At 42.1% G+C, this 20,957-nt stretch overlaps 1 protein-coding gene across 3 annotated transcripts in view; it reads left to right on the top strand.

The window, feature by feature from the left end:
• LOC125928549 (cytochrome P450 3A12) overlaps positions 1-2,065 on the top strand; it is a 134,677-nt gene extending 132,612 nt beyond the window's left edge. For all 3 annotated transcript variants that reach the window (XM_049639274.1, XM_049639273.1, XM_049639277.1), the window contains exon 13: positions 1,534-2,065. In XM_049639274.1, the coding sequence (XP_049495231.1) occupies positions 1,534-1,623 (90 nt within the window). In that variant the 3' untranslated portion in view covers positions 1,624-2,065. The remainder of the gene's footprint in view (positions 1-1,533) is intronic.
• Positions 2,066-20,957: the final 18,892 nt, after the last annotated feature.

Below are 20,957 nucleotides of genomic sequence, written 5' to 3'. Positions count from 1 at the left end.
TCCACACCCGAAAAACAAATAACCCAGTGAAGAAATGGGCAGAAAACATGAATAGACACTTCTCTAAAGAAGACATCCGGATGGCCAACAGGCACATGAAAAGATGCTCAATGTCACTCCTCATCAGGGAAATACAAATCAAAACCACACTCAGATATCACCTCACGCCAGTCAGAGTGGCCAAAATGAACAAATCAGGAGACTATAGATGCTGGAGAGGATGTGGAGAAACGGGAACCCTCTTGCACTGTTGGTGGGAATGCAAATTGGTGCAGCCACTCTGGATAACAGTGTGGAGGTTCCTCAGAAAATTAAAAATAGACCTACCCTATGACCCAGCAATAGCACTGCTAGGAATTTACCCAAGGGATACAGGAGTACTGATGCACAGGGGCCCTTGTACCCCAATGTTTATAGCAGCACTCTCAACAATAGCCAAATTGTGGAAAGAGCCTAAATGTCCATCAACTGATGAATGGATAAAGAAATTGTGGTTTATATACACAATGGAATACTACGTGGCAACGAGAAAGAATGAAATATGGCCCTTTGTAGCAACGTGGATGGAACTGGAGAGTGTGATGCTAAGTGAAATAAGCCATACAGAGAAAGACAGATACCATATGTTTTCACTCTTATGTGGGTCCTGAGAAACTTAACAGAAACCCATGGGGGAGGGGAAGGAAAAAAAAAAGAGGTTAGAGTGGGAGAGAGCCAAAGCATAAGAGACTCAAAACCTGAGAACAAACTGAGGGTTGATGGGGGGTGGGAGGGAGGGGAGGGTGGGTGATGGGTATTGAGGAGGGCACCTTTTGGGATGAGCACTGGGTGTTGTATGGAAACCAATTAGACAATAAATTTCATATATTGAAAAAAATAAAAAAAATAAAAGTGCCCTCATTGCTTCTCATGTGCAAGTGAGGTTGAGAATCAATGGTGGGAAGCAAGTCTGCCAGATGTGAAGGACTCCCATGGTCCAGACCATCCTGGCTACTTGGCACCACATTCCATGAGCCCTGCCCCAGTCAAGCTTTGCTCCATTTATAGGCAATGGGGCCATCATGAATGTATATTCCTACTGGGAGAAGCAATAGGATATTTAGCATTGAGGATGGCCATACAATAAAATGTGTAATATCCATTCAAGATGGTCTTGCAAACTCAACATACACAAAACTAACTGTATCACTTTTCAAATGGTTGCCATAATGGCTAAGAACCTGTTTTAAGTTTTAAATGCTCATCCTTTTACTTAAAATTTAAATCAAAAAAGAATACAAAACAACATGAGTTTGTGTCCAGCCTGGTACAGAGTAGACACTCAGTAGATATTCTTTTGAGTGAATGATGGATGAATGTTTCCATACTCTGGTCTTGACAGCTTACAAAGTTTAAGGAATATGAGATATATTAATATAAAAGTAGTATTTATATGTTTAAACTCTTACTCTCCTTCATGTATCTTGCCTGCTTTGCTTCTATTGTCAGTAGGGCTTCATTTGTTGGTTTTCATATGATTTTTAACTTTTGCAGATCCCACCGAAATTAAACGCTCTAAGTATTATTCAACCAGAAAAACCCATTGTTCTCAAGGTTGAGCTGAGAGATGGGAGTGTGAATTGAGCTTGACTTTCCCTAAGGACTTCCCCTTTGTTCTTCAAGAACCTGTGTCCCAGAATACCAGAGGCCTCCATTTACTTTGTGAGTACAACCCAGAAATGAAGATGGGCTTCATGAAGTGCCTGTGTTGGATGACTAGAGATTCCATAGCTTTCTCAGTCTCTGTGTGGAGCATTATATCTTGTGGAGAGTAAAGGAGGTGACTAATAAGTGCCAGACATGTAGACTCAGCCTATCTGGCTCCCATAGACCACCCCCAGTTATACCATCTACTTCCCTAAGCACTGATCAAGAATAAAAATTTCTCAACAATTTTATCAACAAACTTTCATGAAACAAGAATTTTTGTAGTAGTTGTTGTAGTGACATATCACATGTCTCATTTTCAATATTCTATATTAAGTATGACACTGATCATGTCAATAAACATCTCTTTACAAAAGTATTAACTGATACCTTCTTGCACATACAGAGGGAATTGTACAACTGATGCGTGAGAGCCAGTGACTGAATGTTTTTCACCATCACAATCACTGAGTGGGTGGGATTGTTTAGAACTCCAACATAATATGTTAAGATAGGTGAGAGTTGATCGATCCACTGTGACTTTACCCACTGCTCATAAAGTGTATTGAAAGTATATTCATAATTTAGTTGTACTGTTTTTAGAGCACATGTTTTTTATAACATTCAATTGAGGTAGTTAGTATTATTATTAGTTGTATTTTAATGTTTTTATCTCATCTTCCCTGATGTTCTGTTAGACAGGGAACATATTTTCTCTTCATGTTCCAGCCTCAGTTCTCAAATGTCCTGACACAATGAACATTGAACAAGAGGTGGTTGATTGGTTAGTTGATTGGACAGAAAAGCTAAAAGTATTTGTCCATTTCAGTTGGTATCAGAAACTACACAGGATTCTGCTTTTCCTTCCCTCCACACCCCACCCTTCTTTCCCTTCTCCACTCTCTTTTTTTTTTAAGTTCATTTATTTATATTGAGAGAGAGAGAACGTATGCACAGGGGAGGGAAGGAGGGAGGGAGGGAGGGAGGGAGGGAGGGAGAGAGAGAGAGAGAGAGAGAGAGAGAGAATCCCAATCAGGCTCCAAGCTGTCAGTTCAGAGCCTGACACAGGGATTGATCTCACAAACCATGAGATCATGACCTGAGCCAAAATCAGGAGCTGGATGCTTAACTGACTGAGCCACCCAGTAGCCCCTCCCTCCTCTCTCTTCTCTTCCATTGCCTGTCCTTCCTGGATAACTCAGTCCTAAAGCCAATAGGTGAAGAACAGCCAGATTGGCAGCCACACATTGGGCATCAGGGACAGAGAATGGAGGCACAGTGACTCCAAGACAGAGACAGAATAGCATAGGGAGGGTGTCCACATGAAGAAGCAGCCTGCCATGAGTGTGGAAGCCCAAGCTCAGTGAGAAGGGTGTCCACACAGAGGGATAGCCTAGTCCAAAGCCAGAGCCTAAATATGGTGTGGACAACCCAAGTAATATGAGGGGGGTATCCGTGAGTGTTAGGTATGGAATGGCTATTAGTTACATAAAGGGGAATTGATTAAGGGAGTAAATATATTAAGGATAAATAGAAGCCAGGTTTCTTACTGTTGGAGAAGAGAGTCACTGATGGAAAGGGAGAAAACCAGAATGAGATTATGTATTCAGAGATTGGAACTGAATGTATCAGTGAAAAATCCTGCTTTTCTAGAGAGATAGATGATAAGTAGATTGATATAAATAGATGTGTGTGCCTGTATGAAAACACATATCCCCTACCTGTCTGACAGACAGTTCTTAGAAACAGTAACACTGTTAGAGCATTGAACACAGTTTGTGCCCAGATCTTGGCTTATAAGCATAATTTTCCACTGAAAAGACTAGGGTTTTTCAGAGAAATGGCCAATTCCAGGCTGGGGGAGCACATGATGAGCCTGGAGCATCTTGTCCTGCCCAGTGATTGGGACATGTCCACAAGATAAGGAGCCAGCCTGAGGGGCTTCACCGACCAGTCAGGCACAATTTAGACATCAGGAAAACTAACAATAGGAAGGGATTAAGACCCATTGAATAAAATAGGAAGACACGAATACCCACAGGTGTAATAAATACAGGATTGATTACAATTGATGAGGACACTGATGTGGTTTCAAAGTACTACCGCTCAAACACCCATGAGTTGCCAGAAGGAAAGAGCAGGTCACAGAGCAGAGACCTTGTGAATGAGTGAGCATTATCAGGAACAGGAAGAAGTGATGACAGGTCACATGATAAGATGCATTAAGAAGAACTCGGTGTCACCTCTGGGATATTCTTGCCAAAGAGACAAACTTGAAAGAAATCCTGAAAAAAGTCAGACAAACCCAAATAGGAATATCTACTCCTAATCTGTACCTGGTGTGCAATCTTCAACAAAGTCAAGGTCATGAAAGTGATTTAGAAGAAGAAAAGAAGAAGAAGGAGGAGGAGGAGGGGGAAGAGGAGGAGGAGAAGGAGGAGGAGGAGGAGAAACAAGCCCATATTGGAGTCACTTGCCTGCCAACCCCAGCTCACAGTAAACCAAGACTAATAAGAGTTCAACCTATCCTAGGAAGGTGACCTTTTAACAGTCTGGCTGAAATTTCCAGACAGGCACTAGTGAGTCATATGCAAGATAGAAACCTGTGGGTCCTTCCCCCAGAGAAGGGGTCCTGTCCTGAAACAATTTTCCTTTCAAGCACTTCCTGCCCCACCCTCCTTCCTCTAAAACCCTGCATCTTGTACACCTCCTGGGAGCATCTGTCTGCCTGTCAGGTGGATGCTACCAATTAATGAATTGCTTAATAAAACCAATGAGTTCTTCACCTTGACTAGCTGGAATTTTGCTTTCAAAAAAAGCCAGAGACACACTAAGGAAGTGTTCCAGACTGAACTACAGAGACTAAAGAGGGGTGACATGGAAAATCAATGCATGGGTTAGGTCCTTTGCTATGAAGGACATTATGGGAACAGTGGGGGAATTAAGGGTTCTAACAGTTACATGGCAGTAATGTGTCAGTGTCCATGCCCTGACTTTGATGGAGAATTTTTTGTAGGAATTACAGTAGATTATGAAATATCACTTCAGCATTTACTCTGAGATTGGTCAGGAACATAGTTCTTGAAACAGACTCTTCTAGAAGCTTGTGCTTGTTTTTAAGAACAGAGGGTCACAAAAACACTTTGGGCTACACAGCTCTCCCCCTCCCTTGCCTTAGTCTCACTTGTACACTTATTTAGTACAGGAGGCAGCATCACACAGTAATTGGGAGATGGGAAGCTCTGAAGCTGGAGCCTCTGGGGTTTGAATCCCAGCTCAGTCAGTTTGAGTCTTGACCAATCTATGGCTTTGGGTAAATGAGAAAAAGGTGCCTCTTTGCATAACTGGGCCCACAGGGCTTGGGCCTTCCACCTCTAAAGACACTCGTATGTGGGACCTTGAACTAATTACTTAACACCTTACTGCCTTGGTACTTAGTGCCTCAGAGTCTATAAAACAGGGGGGTAATGCCAGTGCCTATCTGAAGTGATGATGGAATCAGATGATGTGTGTGTGAGGTACTTAGGGCACAGACCAGGGGGCACGCAACGAGCATGTAATCAATGTCAGCTATTACCTTCATGGCTGTATTATCTTCAGTCCTTAGGAGGCCATGTTGGCTTTGACATTTGGGCTCCAGCCTTGTCAACTCCAGCTTCAATCTGCCATTTTAGAAAGTAATCACATACATTATTCAGAGAGCTTTAACTATGAAGTTAGTGGTGTGTCAGCTGATGCTGTTCAGGAATTTTCCAAAGAGCAATATCAACAACCCCATTCTAGAAGTGTCTTTGTCATGTGAAAATTAATCATGTGACCCCCACTGAAAAGGAGTGGGGAGGTTTGGCAGGGGGCACTGTCACACCCTACCACTCAGACCCAACTGGAAGAGATGGACTTGACCTTGCACTACTTTATTATCCCAGCTGCAGGAAGAAGGGCTTCCCTTGTCACTATAACCCAGCAACCCTTCTCCACAACAAGAACTCTGCCAATGAGAAGACACCACACTTCAAACTCCCAGGTTACTCCATGCACTTCAGTTTATAACCCCCTTCCCAGCCTCCCCTTTTCTGAAAAAAAGTGTACCTCATCTTCATTCTTCAAACTTGGCCTAAGTTTTGCTACAGCTTGTTTGTCCTGGATTGCAATTCTCTTTTTTTCCCAAATAACACCCTTGTATGTGGTCAAACAACTGGCAGTTTTCATTTTAAAAGCTAAGAGTCATCACAACTAAGCATGGATGGTCTTGAGGGCAGGTCTGCACTGCAGTGACAGGAGGGAAACCTTCCCACTGCATTCAGTGGGCTTTCTCCAGTCCTCCCTTAAGATTGCTTTTCTGGTGCCAGAGTTCCGACCAGTCTGTCTGGTCATGTCCGGGCTGTTCAGTGTCCAGGATGCATGAAAAGCTAGGATGAGATGTGATTATCTCTTCAGGGGTCAAAAATAGGCAGGACCTGGAAATGCCAAGTCAACATTAGCTAATTTAGAGATTTGTTTTCTCTCCTGTGACAGACTGACTTCTGCAGAGTAGGTGAGTGTCCATGGGGCTGGAAAGCCCTGTTGAGTATGTGAACTTCCATATTCACTCCTTTAGGCCAAGAATTTTTTCAATCCAAGTAATCTTGTGTGAAGATGCTAATACATTTTTTGTAAGTGTAGTATTATAAGTCTGTATGTAAGTATATAGGATTCTATCTATCATCTATTTACCCGTTATATCTCTTTATCATCTATCCATATGTACCTATTTATCTGTCATGTGTATCTATCTATTCCATCTATCTATCTATCTATCTATCTATCTAATCTATCTATCCCATCTGTCAATCATATCTATCTATCTATCTACCTATCATCTGTGAATGTATCTATAAAGAAAGAAATGTCTGAGGAGCCTCTGGTATTCAGCCCCCAGCTGTTTGAGTCTCTCCAATGCAGATATGCAGATATATGAACAGAGCCTTCAGGATGACTTCAGCACCAGTCTGTCTGCAACCACATGAGACCCCGAAACAAGAGCTGCCCACCTGAATCTGGTCAACCCCAGATTCATGGGCAAAATAGATTGTTTAATCCTTTGGGGTGATCTGTCACACTACATTAAATCATTGGAATATCCCTCCTTCACTACAGTGGAAGAGAGACGACTATTGTGGGAATCTAGAGGAAGTCACCATCTTACAGTTCCTATGAATTGTGGAGGCAACTGTGGGGTTGTGGGTGAGCTCAGAGAAAAAAGTGATGAAGTCTAAGCAGGGCTGGCCCTTGGAGTCCCATGGGTCAGGACAAAGGGAAGAAAGGAAAGTACTGACTTTACTGAGCCCCTGTCACATGCTGGGCCTCCTGGGCACCAAGGCACCAAGGGCTCCAGCATGCCTCTCAGTAGGGCAACATTGTAGCCGTGGGGGGTAGCCAGCTTTGAAGAGTTCCCCAGTGTCTCCCTCCTACTGGTGTGTAGTCTCTGCCCCGTGAACAGGGCTGGCCTATGAAACCAGGAGGATATTGTGGGGCTGAGAGTGTGTGGCTTCTGGAGCTGAGTCATAAGAGATGAAGATGCTTCCACCTTGCCCCTCTCTCTAGGGAACGCCAGCTGCTATGTTGTGAGGATTGTTAAGTGGCCATGTGGCATGGACCTGAGACCTGCCACAATCAGTGCTGACCAGCCAGCCTCACAAGTGAGCTACCTTTGATGTAGGATATCCAGCTCAGTCCAATGTGTAGATGACGGCAGCCCCAGCCAACAGCTTGGCTGTAGCCTCATGAGAGACTCAGGTCAGAAACACTGAGCTAAATCACTTTTGAATTCCTCACCCACAGATTCCAAGATAATGAGATCATCATTTTATGCCACTGTGTTTTAGGGTAATTTGTTACAGAGCAAAACTAATAGAGATCGAGGAGCTGGAACATCTTGGATGGTTGCAGCAGGAAACTCTGCAGACTGTCCAGGAGCATGACTGTCAGCTGGGTTTGCTGGGCAGGGAGCAGGTGGTGGTGGTGGTGGTAGTGGTGGTGGAAGTATGTCTGTGTCCATATGTGTATGTGTGTGTATACAGGTATGTATACAGGTATGTGTGTGTGTGTGTGTGTGTGTGTGTGTGTGTGTGTCTGTGTGAATACATATGTAGTGTGTCTATACATATATAAAGAGTCAGGGTCCCAGCAGTTGTTCTCTGGGAGGCTGAAGATTACTGCTGGCATTAGGCTGTGCTGATTGAGGTGCAGACTCTCCTGGATTCATTAGCCATCTCTGCCACCTAAAGTTTGGAGGATCTAGTTATTCAATGCTGGGGAGACTCAGTTTCCCCACCTGTGATGCAGTGATGCATCTACCGTGGGGTTTTTGTAATGATCAAAGATGTTAATGCAGATGATGCTCTGACATGATACCAGACATGAGGTGAGCCACCTACAGTGCTGGCCAACGTCACTGAGATTCATACTTGCTGTGCAGGCTCTTGTCAGCTGGAGAAGCGATGGAAATCGCCCAGTTTAGCACAAATCTATTTGCTGAAGAGCCAGCTTGCTGAATGACTCAGTCACTAGATTCCTGAAGATACTGAGTTTCAGTTCTTCCTCTACCCCTAAGCCTATGATATGAAGAAGAGGGTTTTCCTGTAAACACACTTCACTAATTTATATCAGGACTTATGCTGTGCCATGACACCTGCCCATCTCCTGCATTGTCCTTTCTTTGCCCCTCCCCCCACTGCCCCGATTCTGCGGGCACATCGGTGCTGTGGTGGCTTTCCCATAAGCCCACACTAGTGTTCTATTTTTATTGAACTATGTCTCTGTCTCTGACAGAGAAATGAGAGTGATGGAATATGTGAGGTCTAATATCTTGCTTTTTGGCAAATTGACTTATCTTGAATTAAGAGCAAGAAGGAAGCACTGGACTAAAAGCCAGCTCCTCCAGGTGTCAATGTTGTCATGGCTGTGGCCACATTGGCTAAAGCTTGACCCTTCCTTTTCCAGTGACTTGAAAGGGGTTTACATCATTAAGCCTCATGACCCTTTGTGTTATGCCACAACAACTGGTGCTCATGATTAATTAATTGGTCTATTTGCAGAGTAATACGAACTTTGCACTCTCCACCTTACTGAAATTTGAAGGTGTTTGTTCAAAAAGATTATTCCATAATTCTTGTGTTGCTTCAAAATTACACCAGCTATAACCCTCTTAGCCTCCAAAAATATAGAAATAAGGAAGTTATGGCTCCCTTTCAGGAGGATCTCATAATTGCATTGGACATAGAGACAGAAACATAATTACTGTATAATCAGTGTGCCCCAGATTCCTTGTTCAAGCCCAATGAGATTGGATCAGTATTAATTTGCTGGGCTGTTGCAACAAAATACCACAGACTGGGGAGCTTCAACAACAGAAATTTATTCTTCCACAATTCTGGAGGCTGGGAATACAAGATCAAGGGGTCAGCAAGGTTGGTTCCTTCTGCAGCCTCTCTCCATGGATTGCAGATGGTCAACTTCTCCCTGTGTCTTCACATTGTCTTCCCTCTATGGATGTCTGTGTCCTGACTTCCTCTTCTTATAAGGGCACCAGTCATGTTGGATCAAGGCCCATGCTGGTGACCTCATTTAACATTCTTTTCCTTTTTAAAGACATTTCCAACTATGGTCATGTTTTTAATTGCTAGCAGTTACCACTTCAACATACAGAGTTGGAGAGGATACAATTCAGCCTATACCAGGATCTGTGGACAGCCTGTGGGCCTACAGGTGCCTGTCACAGGAGGGCTAGGGGCTGAAAGCAGTGAACATACACTCTCATTAAAGCTGGGTTGAGGGTGGGGCTGGGTCCTAGGTGTCAGTGAGAAGGGCCCGGGTCATCAGGGGCAACTCCCAGGCCTGATAGAAGCATGGACACAGCTGCAGACCATCAAGGACCCTCTGTAGAACCAGGGCAGGGAGCAGGTGTCACCAGTAAGTCCCAGGCAGAGAGAGGGTTTGAGGCCTACTTTCCCAGTCCAGAAGTCACACCCCCAAACATCCTGAGCACATTCTGGGAGGAGCAGAGAAAGGGCTATGGGAAGCAGGGTCAGAAGACTGAACTCAGAAAACTTGTTACTCAAGTGACCAAGAAGTTGTTTTATGGTGGCAAGAAATTCTCCCTCCCCAATCTTACTCCAGGAAGGGTCTCACGGTGTTGATGCTGTCATCTCTGAAAAATTAAAAAGTTACATTTTCTTTGAGCATTGTGTATTTTCAAAAGCACTGTGTCTCTCATATCTGCAGTTGGAACCATAACACAATTTATTGATTAACAAAGATGAAATGGAAAGACTGTCACTGTTGGAGTTCAAGGCTTTAGTTTTACAGATTTCTCATTAATCTTCCTAACATCCCTCTGAGTAAACTGACACACAGAGAGGTTAATGACTTCCTCAAGATGAGAGGGTGGAAAAGGTGGAACCCTATGACCTGTGGCCTCACTCCTTATGCTGTGCTGCATCCAGACAAGCTCATTAGTCTCACTGATAAGATGGAACCCCCAGCCCACAAAAGGCAAAGATGACTGTGAGGATAATGTTGGCCCCATTGCCTTCCTCTCAGGGCCTACACACTGCTGAGCACACAGTAGGCCTTCAGTAAAATATCTTGAGGCTGTTTGGGAAACACGTATTGGAAATAGCACATGGACTCCACCAGTACCTCTCATTTTTTTTTTTGTCATTTGGGGATTTCCCAACACCTGCTATCAGGAGGTTCGTCTGAACCTCAAACATGTCTAGAAGGTCAGCAGGAAGGACTGGTCCTGGCTTTTCTTTAGATACACAAACATTTCCTAGATACTGCTCTGGATCAGTCCAAGATGTGCCCTATTGGTGGGGAAAAGTTAGACCCTTGAGTAGACAGATTTAATGTGGCAGAAGGTCAGTCTCAGTGCTTTAATTCAAGAGAAGGAGCACTTGTCCCCAGTGGTGGTTGGGAGGAGCTGATACTTGATGGAGGCTTCTAAAAATTTATCTTATTCAAAACTCAAATTTATAGATGTACATGCTTTAAAAAGTTGAACAGTACTATGGTAGTTTTAACAAAACTGGTTTTCTCAGCCTGATCTTTCTTGGTTTTCTCCCTCATTTCTGTAGAGACCATCTCCTTGTAGCCTTTAGAAGAATGATGAAGAGTGAAATTTTTTTAAGAATGCCATGTCTGAATATATCTCTGCTCTACCCTCATGCTTGATGGATGATTTGAGCATAGAATTCTAGGTGGGCTAGATGTTTCTCCATGAACTTGTAGACATAGAGACTTGTCTGTACTATCACTGCTGAGAAGATTCCTGCCCTTCTGGTTTCTGATTCATTGTATGTAACCTATGTCTTGCTCCTCTCACTCTTTCTGCAAGAATTTGGGGTTTTCTTTTTGTCCTTGGTGTACAGAAATGTTATGATGGTGTGCCTTCATGGATCTGCTGTCATCCATTATTCTAGGCAGAGTTGTCCAAGAGACCATTCTGCAATGATGCAAATGTTCTGTATCCGTGTTGTCCAATATGGTTGCCTCCAGTAACATGGGGGTATTGTGCACTGGAAATTTGGCCAGTGTGGCTGAGGAACTGTATTTCTGATTTTATCTTTTTTATTAAATTTATACTGAAATCTAACTCACCACATTGTGTTCAAAGGCTGTAGTGAGTGGTGCAGTGCATTGGACTTTCAATCTGGAAACTTTTGCTCTTCAGTTGTGGGAAATTTTCTTGAATTATTTCATTGTATGTATTCTCTGTTCTGAAACCTCTATTGGTCAGATGGTAGAATTCCTGACATTATTCTCTGGTTTTCTTATTTTTTTCTCTCCCATTTTTTTGGGGTCAATTACTTACACAAAATTAACCTAGTGAAAAAAAAGGAGGGAGCACTTGGGTGGCTCAGTTTAGCGTCCAACTTCAGCTCAGTTCATGATCTCCGTTTGTGGGTTCAAGCCCTGCATCAGGCTCTGTGCTGACAGCTCAGAGCCTGGAACCTGCTTTGGATTCTGTGTCTCCCTCTCTCTTCCCCTCCCCTGATCGCACTCTGTCTCTCTCTCTCAAAAATAAATAAACATTAAAAAAAATTAACCTAGTGAACATGTCTTTATTTTAAATTATGTTATTTTATCCTTTATTGATTTCTTTGCATTAATATTGATTTTATGTTTTTATTTCACTTATTTAAATTCTAGTTAGTTAACATATAGTATAGTAGTGGTGTCAGGAGTAGAATTTAGTGATTCATCACTTACATATAACACCCAGTGCTCATCACAACAAGTGCCCTCCTTAATGCCACTCAGCCTTTTAGCCCATCCCCTCTGCACTTCCCCTCCAGCAACTCTGTTTGTTCTCTGTATTTAAGAGTATCTTCTGGTTTGCCTCCCTCTCTGTTTTTATCTTATTTTTCCTTCCCTTACTCTATGTTCATGTTTTGATTCCTAATTCCACCTGTGAGTGAAATCATATATTTGTCTTTATCTGACTGACTTATTTCACGTAGCATAATACACTCTAGTTACATGCACATTTTGCAATTGACAAGATTTCATTCTTCGTGATCACCAAGTAATATTCTATTGTGTATATATATACCACCTCTTGATTATCCATCCACCAGTGGATGGGTACTTGGGCTTTTTCCATAATTTGGCTATTCTTTGTTTTTGTTTTTTCTTTCTTTTTTAAATTATATATTTTTAAATTTACATCCAAATTGGTTACCATATAGTACAACAATGATTTCAGGAGTAGATTCCTTAGTGCCCCTTACCCATTTAGCCCACACACACTCTACAGTGTGTAGAGTCCTCCTCACACACACTCTACAGTAACCCTATGTTTGTTCTCCATATTTATGAGTCTCTTATGCTTTGTCCCCCTCCCTGTTTTTATATTATTTTTGTTTCCCTGCTCTTATGTTCATCTGTTTTGTCTCTTAAAGTTCTCATATGAGTGAAGTCATATGACATTTGTCTTTCTCTGACTGACTAATTTCATTTAGCATAATACCCTCCTGTTCCATCCACGTAGTTGCAGATGGCAAGATTTCATTCATTTTTATTGCCGAGTAATACTCCATTGTATATATAGACCACATCTTCTTTATCCATTCATCCATCAATGGACATTTGGGCTCTTTCCATACTTTGGCTATTGTTGATAGTGCTGCTATAAACTATGGGGTGTATGTGTCCCTTCAAAACAGCACACCTGTATCCCTTGGATAAATGCCTAGTGTGCAATTACTGGGTCGTAGGGTGGTTCTATTTTAATTTTTTGTGGAACCTCCATACTGTTATCCAGAGTGGCTGAACCAGCTTGCATTCTCACCAACAATGCAAGAGATCCTCTGCTCTGCATCCTCATCAACATCTGTTTTTGCCTGAGTTGTTAATGTTAGCCATTCTGACAGGTGTGAGGTGGTATCTCATTGTGGTCTTGATTTGTATTTCCCTCATGATGAGTGATGTGGGGCATTTTTTCATGTGTCTGTTGGCCATCTGGATGTCTTCTTTGGAGAAGTGTCTATTCATGTCTTTTGCCCATTTCTTCACTGGATTATTTGTTTAAAGGGTGTTGAGATTGATAAGCTCTTTATAGATTTTGGATACTAACCTTTTATCTGATATATCATTTGCAAATATCTACTCCCATTCCATCGGTTGCCTTTTAGTTTTGCCGATTGTTTCCTTCACCATATAAAAACTTTTTATTTTGATGAAGTCCCAATAGTTCATTTTTGCTTTTGTTTCCCTTGCTTCCGGAGACGTGTTGAGTAAGAAGTTGCTGCAGCCAAGGTCAAAGAAGTTTTGCCTGCTTTCTCATCGAGGATTTTGATGGCTTCCTGTCTTACATTTAGGTCTTTCACCCATTTTGAGTTTATTTTTTGTGTATGGTGTAAGAAAGTGGTTCAGGTTCATTCTTCTGCATGTCACTGTCCAGTTTTCCCAGCACCACTTGCTAAAGAGACTGTCTTTATTCCATTGGATATTCTTTCCTGCTTTGTCAAAGATTAGTTGGCCATACGTTTGTGGGTCCATTTCTGGAGTTTCTATTCTGTTCCATTGATCTGGGTGTCTGTTTTTGTGCCAGTACCATACTGTCCTGATGATTATAGCTTTGTAATACAGCTTGAAGTCTGGGATTGTGATGCCTCCTGCTTTGGTTTTCTTTTTCAAGATTGCTTTGGCTATTTGGGGTCTTTTCTGGTTCCATACAAATTTTAGGATTGTTTTTTTTTAGTTCTGTGAAGAATCCTGGTGTCATTTTGATAGGGATTGCATTGAATATGTAGGTTGCTTTGGGAAGTATTGACATTTTAACAATATTTGTTCTTCTTATCCAGGAGCATGGAATATTTTTCCACTTTTTTGTGTCTTCTTCAATTTCTTTCATAAGCTTTCTATAGTTTTCAGTGTGTGATTTTTCATCTTTTTTGCTTAGGTTTATTCTTAGGTATTTTATGGGTTTTGGTGCAATTATAAATGAGATCAATTCCTTGATTTCTCTTTCTGTTGCTTCATTGTTGGTGTATAGGAATGCAACCGATTTCTGTGCATTGATCTTATGTTGTACAACTTTTCTGAATTTATGGATCAGTTCTAGCAGGGTTTTGGTGAAGCCTTTTGGGTTTTAGAGTATCACGTCATCTGCAAAGAGTGTATGTTTGACTTTCTCCTGGATGCTTTGGGTGCCTTTATTTCTTTGTGTAGTCTTACTGCTTGAGGCTAAGACTTCCAATACTATGTTGAATAACAATGGCGAGAGTGGACATCCCTGTATTGTTCCTGACCTTAGGGGGAGAGCTCTCAGTTTTTCCCCATTGAGGATGATATTAGAGGTGGGACTTTCATATATGGCTTTTATGATCTCCAGGTACGATCCTTCTATTCCTACTTTCTTGCGGGTTTTTAACAAGAAAGGATGCTGGATTTTGTGAAATGCTTTCTCTGCATCTTTTGAGAGGATCATGTGGTTCTTGTCCTTTTTTTAAATTGATGTGATGAATCACATTGATTGTTTTGCAGATTTTGAACCAGCCCTGCATCCCAGGTATAAATCCCACTTGGTCATGGTGAATAAGTCTGTTAATGTATTGTTGGATCCAGTTGGCTAGTATCATCTTGAGGATTTTTTTGCATCCATATTCATCAGGGAAATTGGTCTATAGTTCTCCCTTTTAGTGGGGGCTCTGTGTGGTTTTGGAATCAAGGTAATGCTGGCTTCATAGAAAGAGTTTGGAAGTTTTCCTTCCATTTCTATTTTTTGGAACAGCTTCAAGAGACTAGGTGTTAACTCTTCCTTAAATGTTTGGTAGAATTCCCCTGGAAAGCCATCTATCCCTGGACTCTTGTTTTTTGGGAGAATTTTGACTACTAATTCTATTTCTTTACTGGTTATGGGTCTGTTCAAATTTTCTATTTCTTCCTGTTTCAGTTTTGGTAGTGTATATGTTTCTAGGAATTTGTTCGTTTCTTCCAGATTGCCCATTTTATTGGCATATAATTGCTCATAATATTCTCTTATTATTGTTCTTATTTCTGCTGTGTTGGTTGTGATCTCTCCTCTTTCATTCTTGATTTTATTTATTTGGGTCCTTTCCTTGTCTTTTTGATCAAACTGGCTAGTGGTTTATCGATTTTGTTAATTCTTTCAAAGAACCACCTTCTGGTTTCATTGATCTGTTCTGGTTTGTTTGTTTGTTTGCTTGTTTGCTTGTTTGTTTTGGTTTTGATAGCATTAGTTTCTGCTCTAGTCTTTATTATTTCCTGTCTTCTGCTAGTTTTGGGTTTTATTTGCTGTTCTTTTTCCAGCTCTTTAAGGTGTAAGGTTAGGTTGTGTATCTGAGACCTTTCTTACTTCTTTAGGAAGGCCTGATTGCTATATACTTTCCTCTTATGACCACCTTTGCTGCATCCCAGAGGTTTGGGGCTGTGGTGTTATCATTTTCATTGGCTTCCATGTACTTTTTAATTTCCTTTTTAACTTCTTGGTTAGCCCATTCATTTTTTAGTAGGATGTTCTTTAGTCTCCAAATATCTTTTACCTTTTCAAAATTTCTTGTGGTTGATTTTGAGTTTCATAGCATTGTGGTCTGAAAATATGCATGGCATGATCTCGATTTTTTTGTACTTGTTGAGAGATGATTTGTGTCCCAGTATGTGATCTCTTGTGGAGAACGTTCCATGTGCACTGGAGTAGAATGTGTATTCTGCTGCTTTTGGATGAAATGTTCTGAATATATCCGTTAAGTCCATCTGGTCCAGTGTGTCATTCAAAGCCACTGTTTCCTTGTTGATTTTCTGTTTTGATGATCTGTCCATTGTTGTAACTGGGGTGTTGAAGTCCCCTACTATTGTGGTATTATTATCAGTGATTTCTTTATGTTTATGATTAATTGATCTATATATTTGGGTGCTTTCACGTTTGGAGCATACATGTTTACAATTGTTAGGTCTTCTTGGTGGATAGACCCCTTAATTATGATATAATGTCCTTCTTCATCTCTCATTACAGTCTTTATTTTAAAGTCTAGATTGTCTGATGTAAGTATGGCTACCCCAACTTTCTTTTGGCTAGCATTAGCACAATAGATCGTTCTCCATCCCCTTACTTTCTTTTATTTGTTTGTTTGTTTATCTAATATAATTTATTGTCAAATTGGCTTCCATACAACACCCAGTGCTCATCCCAACAAGTGTCCTCCTCAATGCCCATTCCCTTACTTTCTCTCTGAAGGTGTTTTTAGGTCTAAAGTGAGTCTCTTGTAAACAGCATATAGATGGATATTGTTTTCTTTTACATTCTGGTACCCTGGTACCTTGATTGGAGCATTGAGTCCATTGACATTTATAATGAGTACTAAAAGATATGAGTTTATCTCCATTATGTTGCCTGTAGAGTTGGAGTTTCTGGTGGTGTTCTCTGGTCCTTCCTAGTCTTTCTTGCTTTTGGTCTTTTTTTTTTCCATCTCTTCTCCCCTCAGAGAGTCCCCCTTAAAATTTTTTGCAGGGCTGGGTTAGTGGTCCTTTAAGTTTTGTTTGTCTGGGAAACTTTTTATCTCTCCTTCTATTTTGAATGACAGCCTTGCTGGAGAGAGAATTATTGGCTGCATATTTTTCCGATTTAGCACATTGAATATATCCTGCCACTCCTTTCTGGCCTGCCAAGTTTCTGTGGTTAGGTCTGCTGCAAACCTGATCTGTCTTCCCTTGTGGGTTAAGGACTTTTTTTTCCCCTTGCTGCTTTCATGATTCTTTCCTTGCCTGAGTATTGTGTGAATTTGACTATGATATGCCTTGTTGATGGTCAGTTTTTGTTGAATCTAGGGGAAGTCCTCTGTGCTTCCTGGATTTTGATGTCTGTGTATTTCCCCAGGTTATGAAAATTTTCTGCCATGATTTGCTCACATAACTCTTCTCCTTTTTCTCTCTCTTCATCTTCTGGGACCCCTATGATTCTGATGTTGTTCCTTTTTAATGAGTCACTGATTTCCCTAATTCTTAAAACATGCTCTTTTGCCTTAGTTTACCTGTTCTTTTCCTGCCTCATAATTCCCCATAAATTTGTCCTCTATATCGCTGACTCACTGCTCTTCTTCATCCATCTTTGCCACTAGGGCATCCATTCGAGATTGCAGCTCTGTTATAGCATTTTTTATTTCACCCTATCTTTTATGTCTTTACTCTCCAAAGAAAGGGATTCTAATCTAGTTTCAACACCAGTTAGTTTTCTTATTATTGTGAGTCTAAATTCTGGTTCAGGCATCTTGTTGTATCTGTGTTGCATAACTTTGGCTGTCATTTCTTCCTGTTCTTTCTTTTGGAGTGAATTCCTTCACATTGTGATTTTAAAGGAAGAAAAGGAATTAATAAGGTAAAAAACAAGGTTAAAAAATTAAAAACAACACAAAAAAATCAAATGATGCTATGTCCTAGGTGTGTTTTGGTCTGGTGTTGGAAGGAGGTTGAGAGATTAGAGAAAAAGGGAAAGCTAAGAAAAGAAAAAAAGGAAAACATTTGAAAATTTGAAAAAATGAGTACACTAAAAAATAGAATAAAATGAAATGATGGAAGCAAAATAGAATTTACAAAATTTACAAAAAAGTAAAAAATATAGTAGAAAAAATTAAAGGAAATTATTTTTAATAAAAATGGGGAAAAAATTTTCTCTTTCTGTATTCAAGAATGAAAGAAAAAAATTGAATAGATGGACCAGTGAACAGACTGAAATACATTTGAAATTACATGGTTTTCGACTTGAAGTCAAACTATGAAGCACTTTATAATCTGTAAACTAAGCAGGCAAAGAGACTTGTAGTTTTCCTGAAGAGCGAGGTTGGCCCAGTGGGTGGGGCTTAGTGTAACATCTCTGTTCTTCACTAGATGGAGCTGCTTAGCTTACTGGGGTGGATTGTTGTGGCACACGTAGGTGTGTATGTGCATGCGCAGGAAGGGTGAAAATGGCGTCACCCAGCTACCCAGTCTCTAGTATCAGAACTCTGTTCTCCCCAATCAGCAATCACACACCCATCCTTTGTCTCCAGCTTCCATCCACTCCATGCTGTTATACTGTCTGTGACCAAGCCATCAGGTTGCCAGGCATCACCTCCCTCCTAAGTTTTATCCCAGATGCGTCTGTGTTTCCCAACTCCTCACTTCTGAGGGACTGTGGCTTTAACCTGTTTTGACCCTCTGGGGGTGGGTCTCACTGAGCAATGGTTGGGTGCCAGCCTGCCCCAGAAAAAGTGCACGCGGTCATGTAACAGGACTGTTTCGGGGATTATGGTAAATCACAACACACATCTGGCACCAGGCTTCCCCCTTAACTTCCTTGTCCCAGCACTAGCAAATGTGGTTGTTCTCCAGGGTCCACTGGGACCTTTGCTGGTGGCCACACAGCCTCTACCAGTTGTCCTCCCAGCAGGGAACCACCTCTCACCGTGTGGCCCAAAGACCCTTCGGAACCTTCTTTCTGCTCCCAGGATTCGCCCTTTCCACCAGAGCACCACCAGGTATCAATCTGTGGAGTTTCAGACTCTGTACTCTCCCTGTTTATAGAGTCTTAATGGAATTTAAACCTCTTCTTTCTCCTTTCTCCCTTTTTTGTTCAGTCCCTTGCATACTTTCTTTTCTCTCCATTTGCTTTCAGGAACGGTATGTGTGTGGATGCTTTCCTGTACTCTCCCCACTGGCTCTGTCCTCTCTGCAAGCAAAAACAGCTCCCTGCCCTCCACAGCTTCTCTCTTCCCCAGCTCACCTCTTTGCACCACATACCTGCCAAGTTCTGTGGTTCACGTTGTGCAGATTGTTGTGTTAATCCTCAAGTCAGTTTTCTAGGTGTGCAAGATGGTTTAGTGTTGATCTGGCTGCATTTCAGAGCTGAGAGATGCAAAAAAAATTTCCATGCTGTTGCACTGTCTTGGCTCCTCCCAGAGTTTAGCTTTTATTGACCTATCATGCACTTTACTTAGGGAACTGTTTAGAGACAAATTATGCCCACTAGGAGAAAGAAGACAAAAGGGATACATCCTAGTGCAGCTTTACATCCTGCAAGGGTAGAGAAAAGTGAGGTGTGGTAGTCTTGTTCCCCGCTCTGTATTTACACAGCTGAAAGATACTACAGACTCCAATTAGAATCCAGGAAATGAAGTCTCTAAACATTTATGTTCTCAGACTCCTCACAGACCAAGTGATAAAAAGAGCCATTTAAACATAATAGGTAGGAAGATGGTGGTGTAGGAGGGCGCTGGGCTCACCGCGTCCTACTGATTGCCTAGATTCCACCCACATCTGCCTAATTTACCCCCGATAACCACCAGAAGACTAGCAGAATGAACTCTCCGGAGCCAAATGTAGACAAGAGGCCCACAGAAGAGGGTAGGAAGGGTGGAGAGGCAGTGTGTGCTACATGGACTGGCGGGAGGGAGTCAGGGTGGTGGAGGAGCAGCCAGCCCACCTGGCAAGGCAGAGCCCCCGAGTCTGGCTTGCAAAAGCAGAGGGGCTGGATGGAGTGTGTTCTGACAGCCAGTGGGACTTAACATCTGGAATGTTATAAGTCAACAACTCTGCTCAGAGAGCGGGAGGGGAAGTTGTTGAGCCCCAGAGGACAGAGCTCAGCTTGGCGGGGAACAAAGGTGCTGGGAAGCGCCATCTCCCTCGCCCATCCCCCAGCCAAAATCCTAAAGGGAACCAATTCCCGTCACGGAACTTGCTTGCACTGTGCAAACACGCAAAACTGTGCTTCTATGGATCCATCCCTCCCACGAGTCTGCCTCCCACCCAGTGCCACAGGGCCCCTCCCAAAGCGGACCACCAAAGGCAAAGTGAGCTGAGTCTGCCCCTCCTGCCCCTGTGCACCTTGCGGATCCACCCCTGCTAATACACCAGATCCCATCGAAGCAGTACCACAAGACTGGCAGTGTGCAAGTAGCCCAGACAGAGGCCAACCACTCCACAGTGAGTCCTGCCACTGGAGAGGGGAAGATAAGGTACACACCAGTCTGACTGTGGCCCCAGTGGTGGGCTGGGGCAGACATCAGGTCTGACTGGGGCCCCACCCACCAACACAAGTTACTCCAGACAGCACAGAGGAAGAGCCCTGCAGTTCCCCACCACTCCAGGGACTATCCAAAATGATGAAACCGAAGAATTCTCCTCAAAAGAAACTCCAGGAAGTAGCGACATCTAACAAACCAATCAAAAACGATTTAAGCAATATAGCAGAAAATGAATTTAAAATAATAGTCATAAAATTAACCGCTGGCCTTGAAAAAAGTATAGAGGACAGCAGAGAATATATTACTACAGAGATCAAGGGACTAAGAAATAGTCAGGAGGAGCTAAAAAATGGGATAAACGAGCTGCAAAATAAAATGGAGGCGACCACAGCTCTGATTGAAGAGGCAGAGGAGAGAATAGGTGAATTAGAAGACAAAATTATGGAAAAAGAGGAAGCTGAGAAAAAGAGAAAAAAATCGAGGAGTATGAGGGGAGAATTAGAGAACTAATTGATGTAATCAAACAGAATCATATCCGTATCATTGGTATTCCAGAAGAAGAAGATGAGAGAGAGAAAAGGGCTGAAGGTGTACTTGAACAAATCATAGCTGAGAACTTCCCGGATCTGGGGAATGAAAAAGGCATTGAAATCCAAGAGGTACAGAGAACTCCCTTCAGGCGTAACTTGAATCGATCTTCTGCATGACATATCATAGTGAAACTGGCAAAATACAAGGATAAAGAGAAAATTCTGAAAGCAGCGAGGGATA

This window comes from Panthera uncia, chromosome E3, assembly GCF_023721935.1.
Source record: "Panthera uncia isolate 11264 chromosome E3, Puncia_PCG_1.0, whole genome shotgun sequence".
Classification (NCBI taxonomy): Eukaryota; Metazoa; Chordata; class Mammalia; order Carnivora; family Felidae; genus Panthera; species Panthera uncia.
This window is presented reverse-complemented; position numbering and strand designations above follow the sequence as displayed.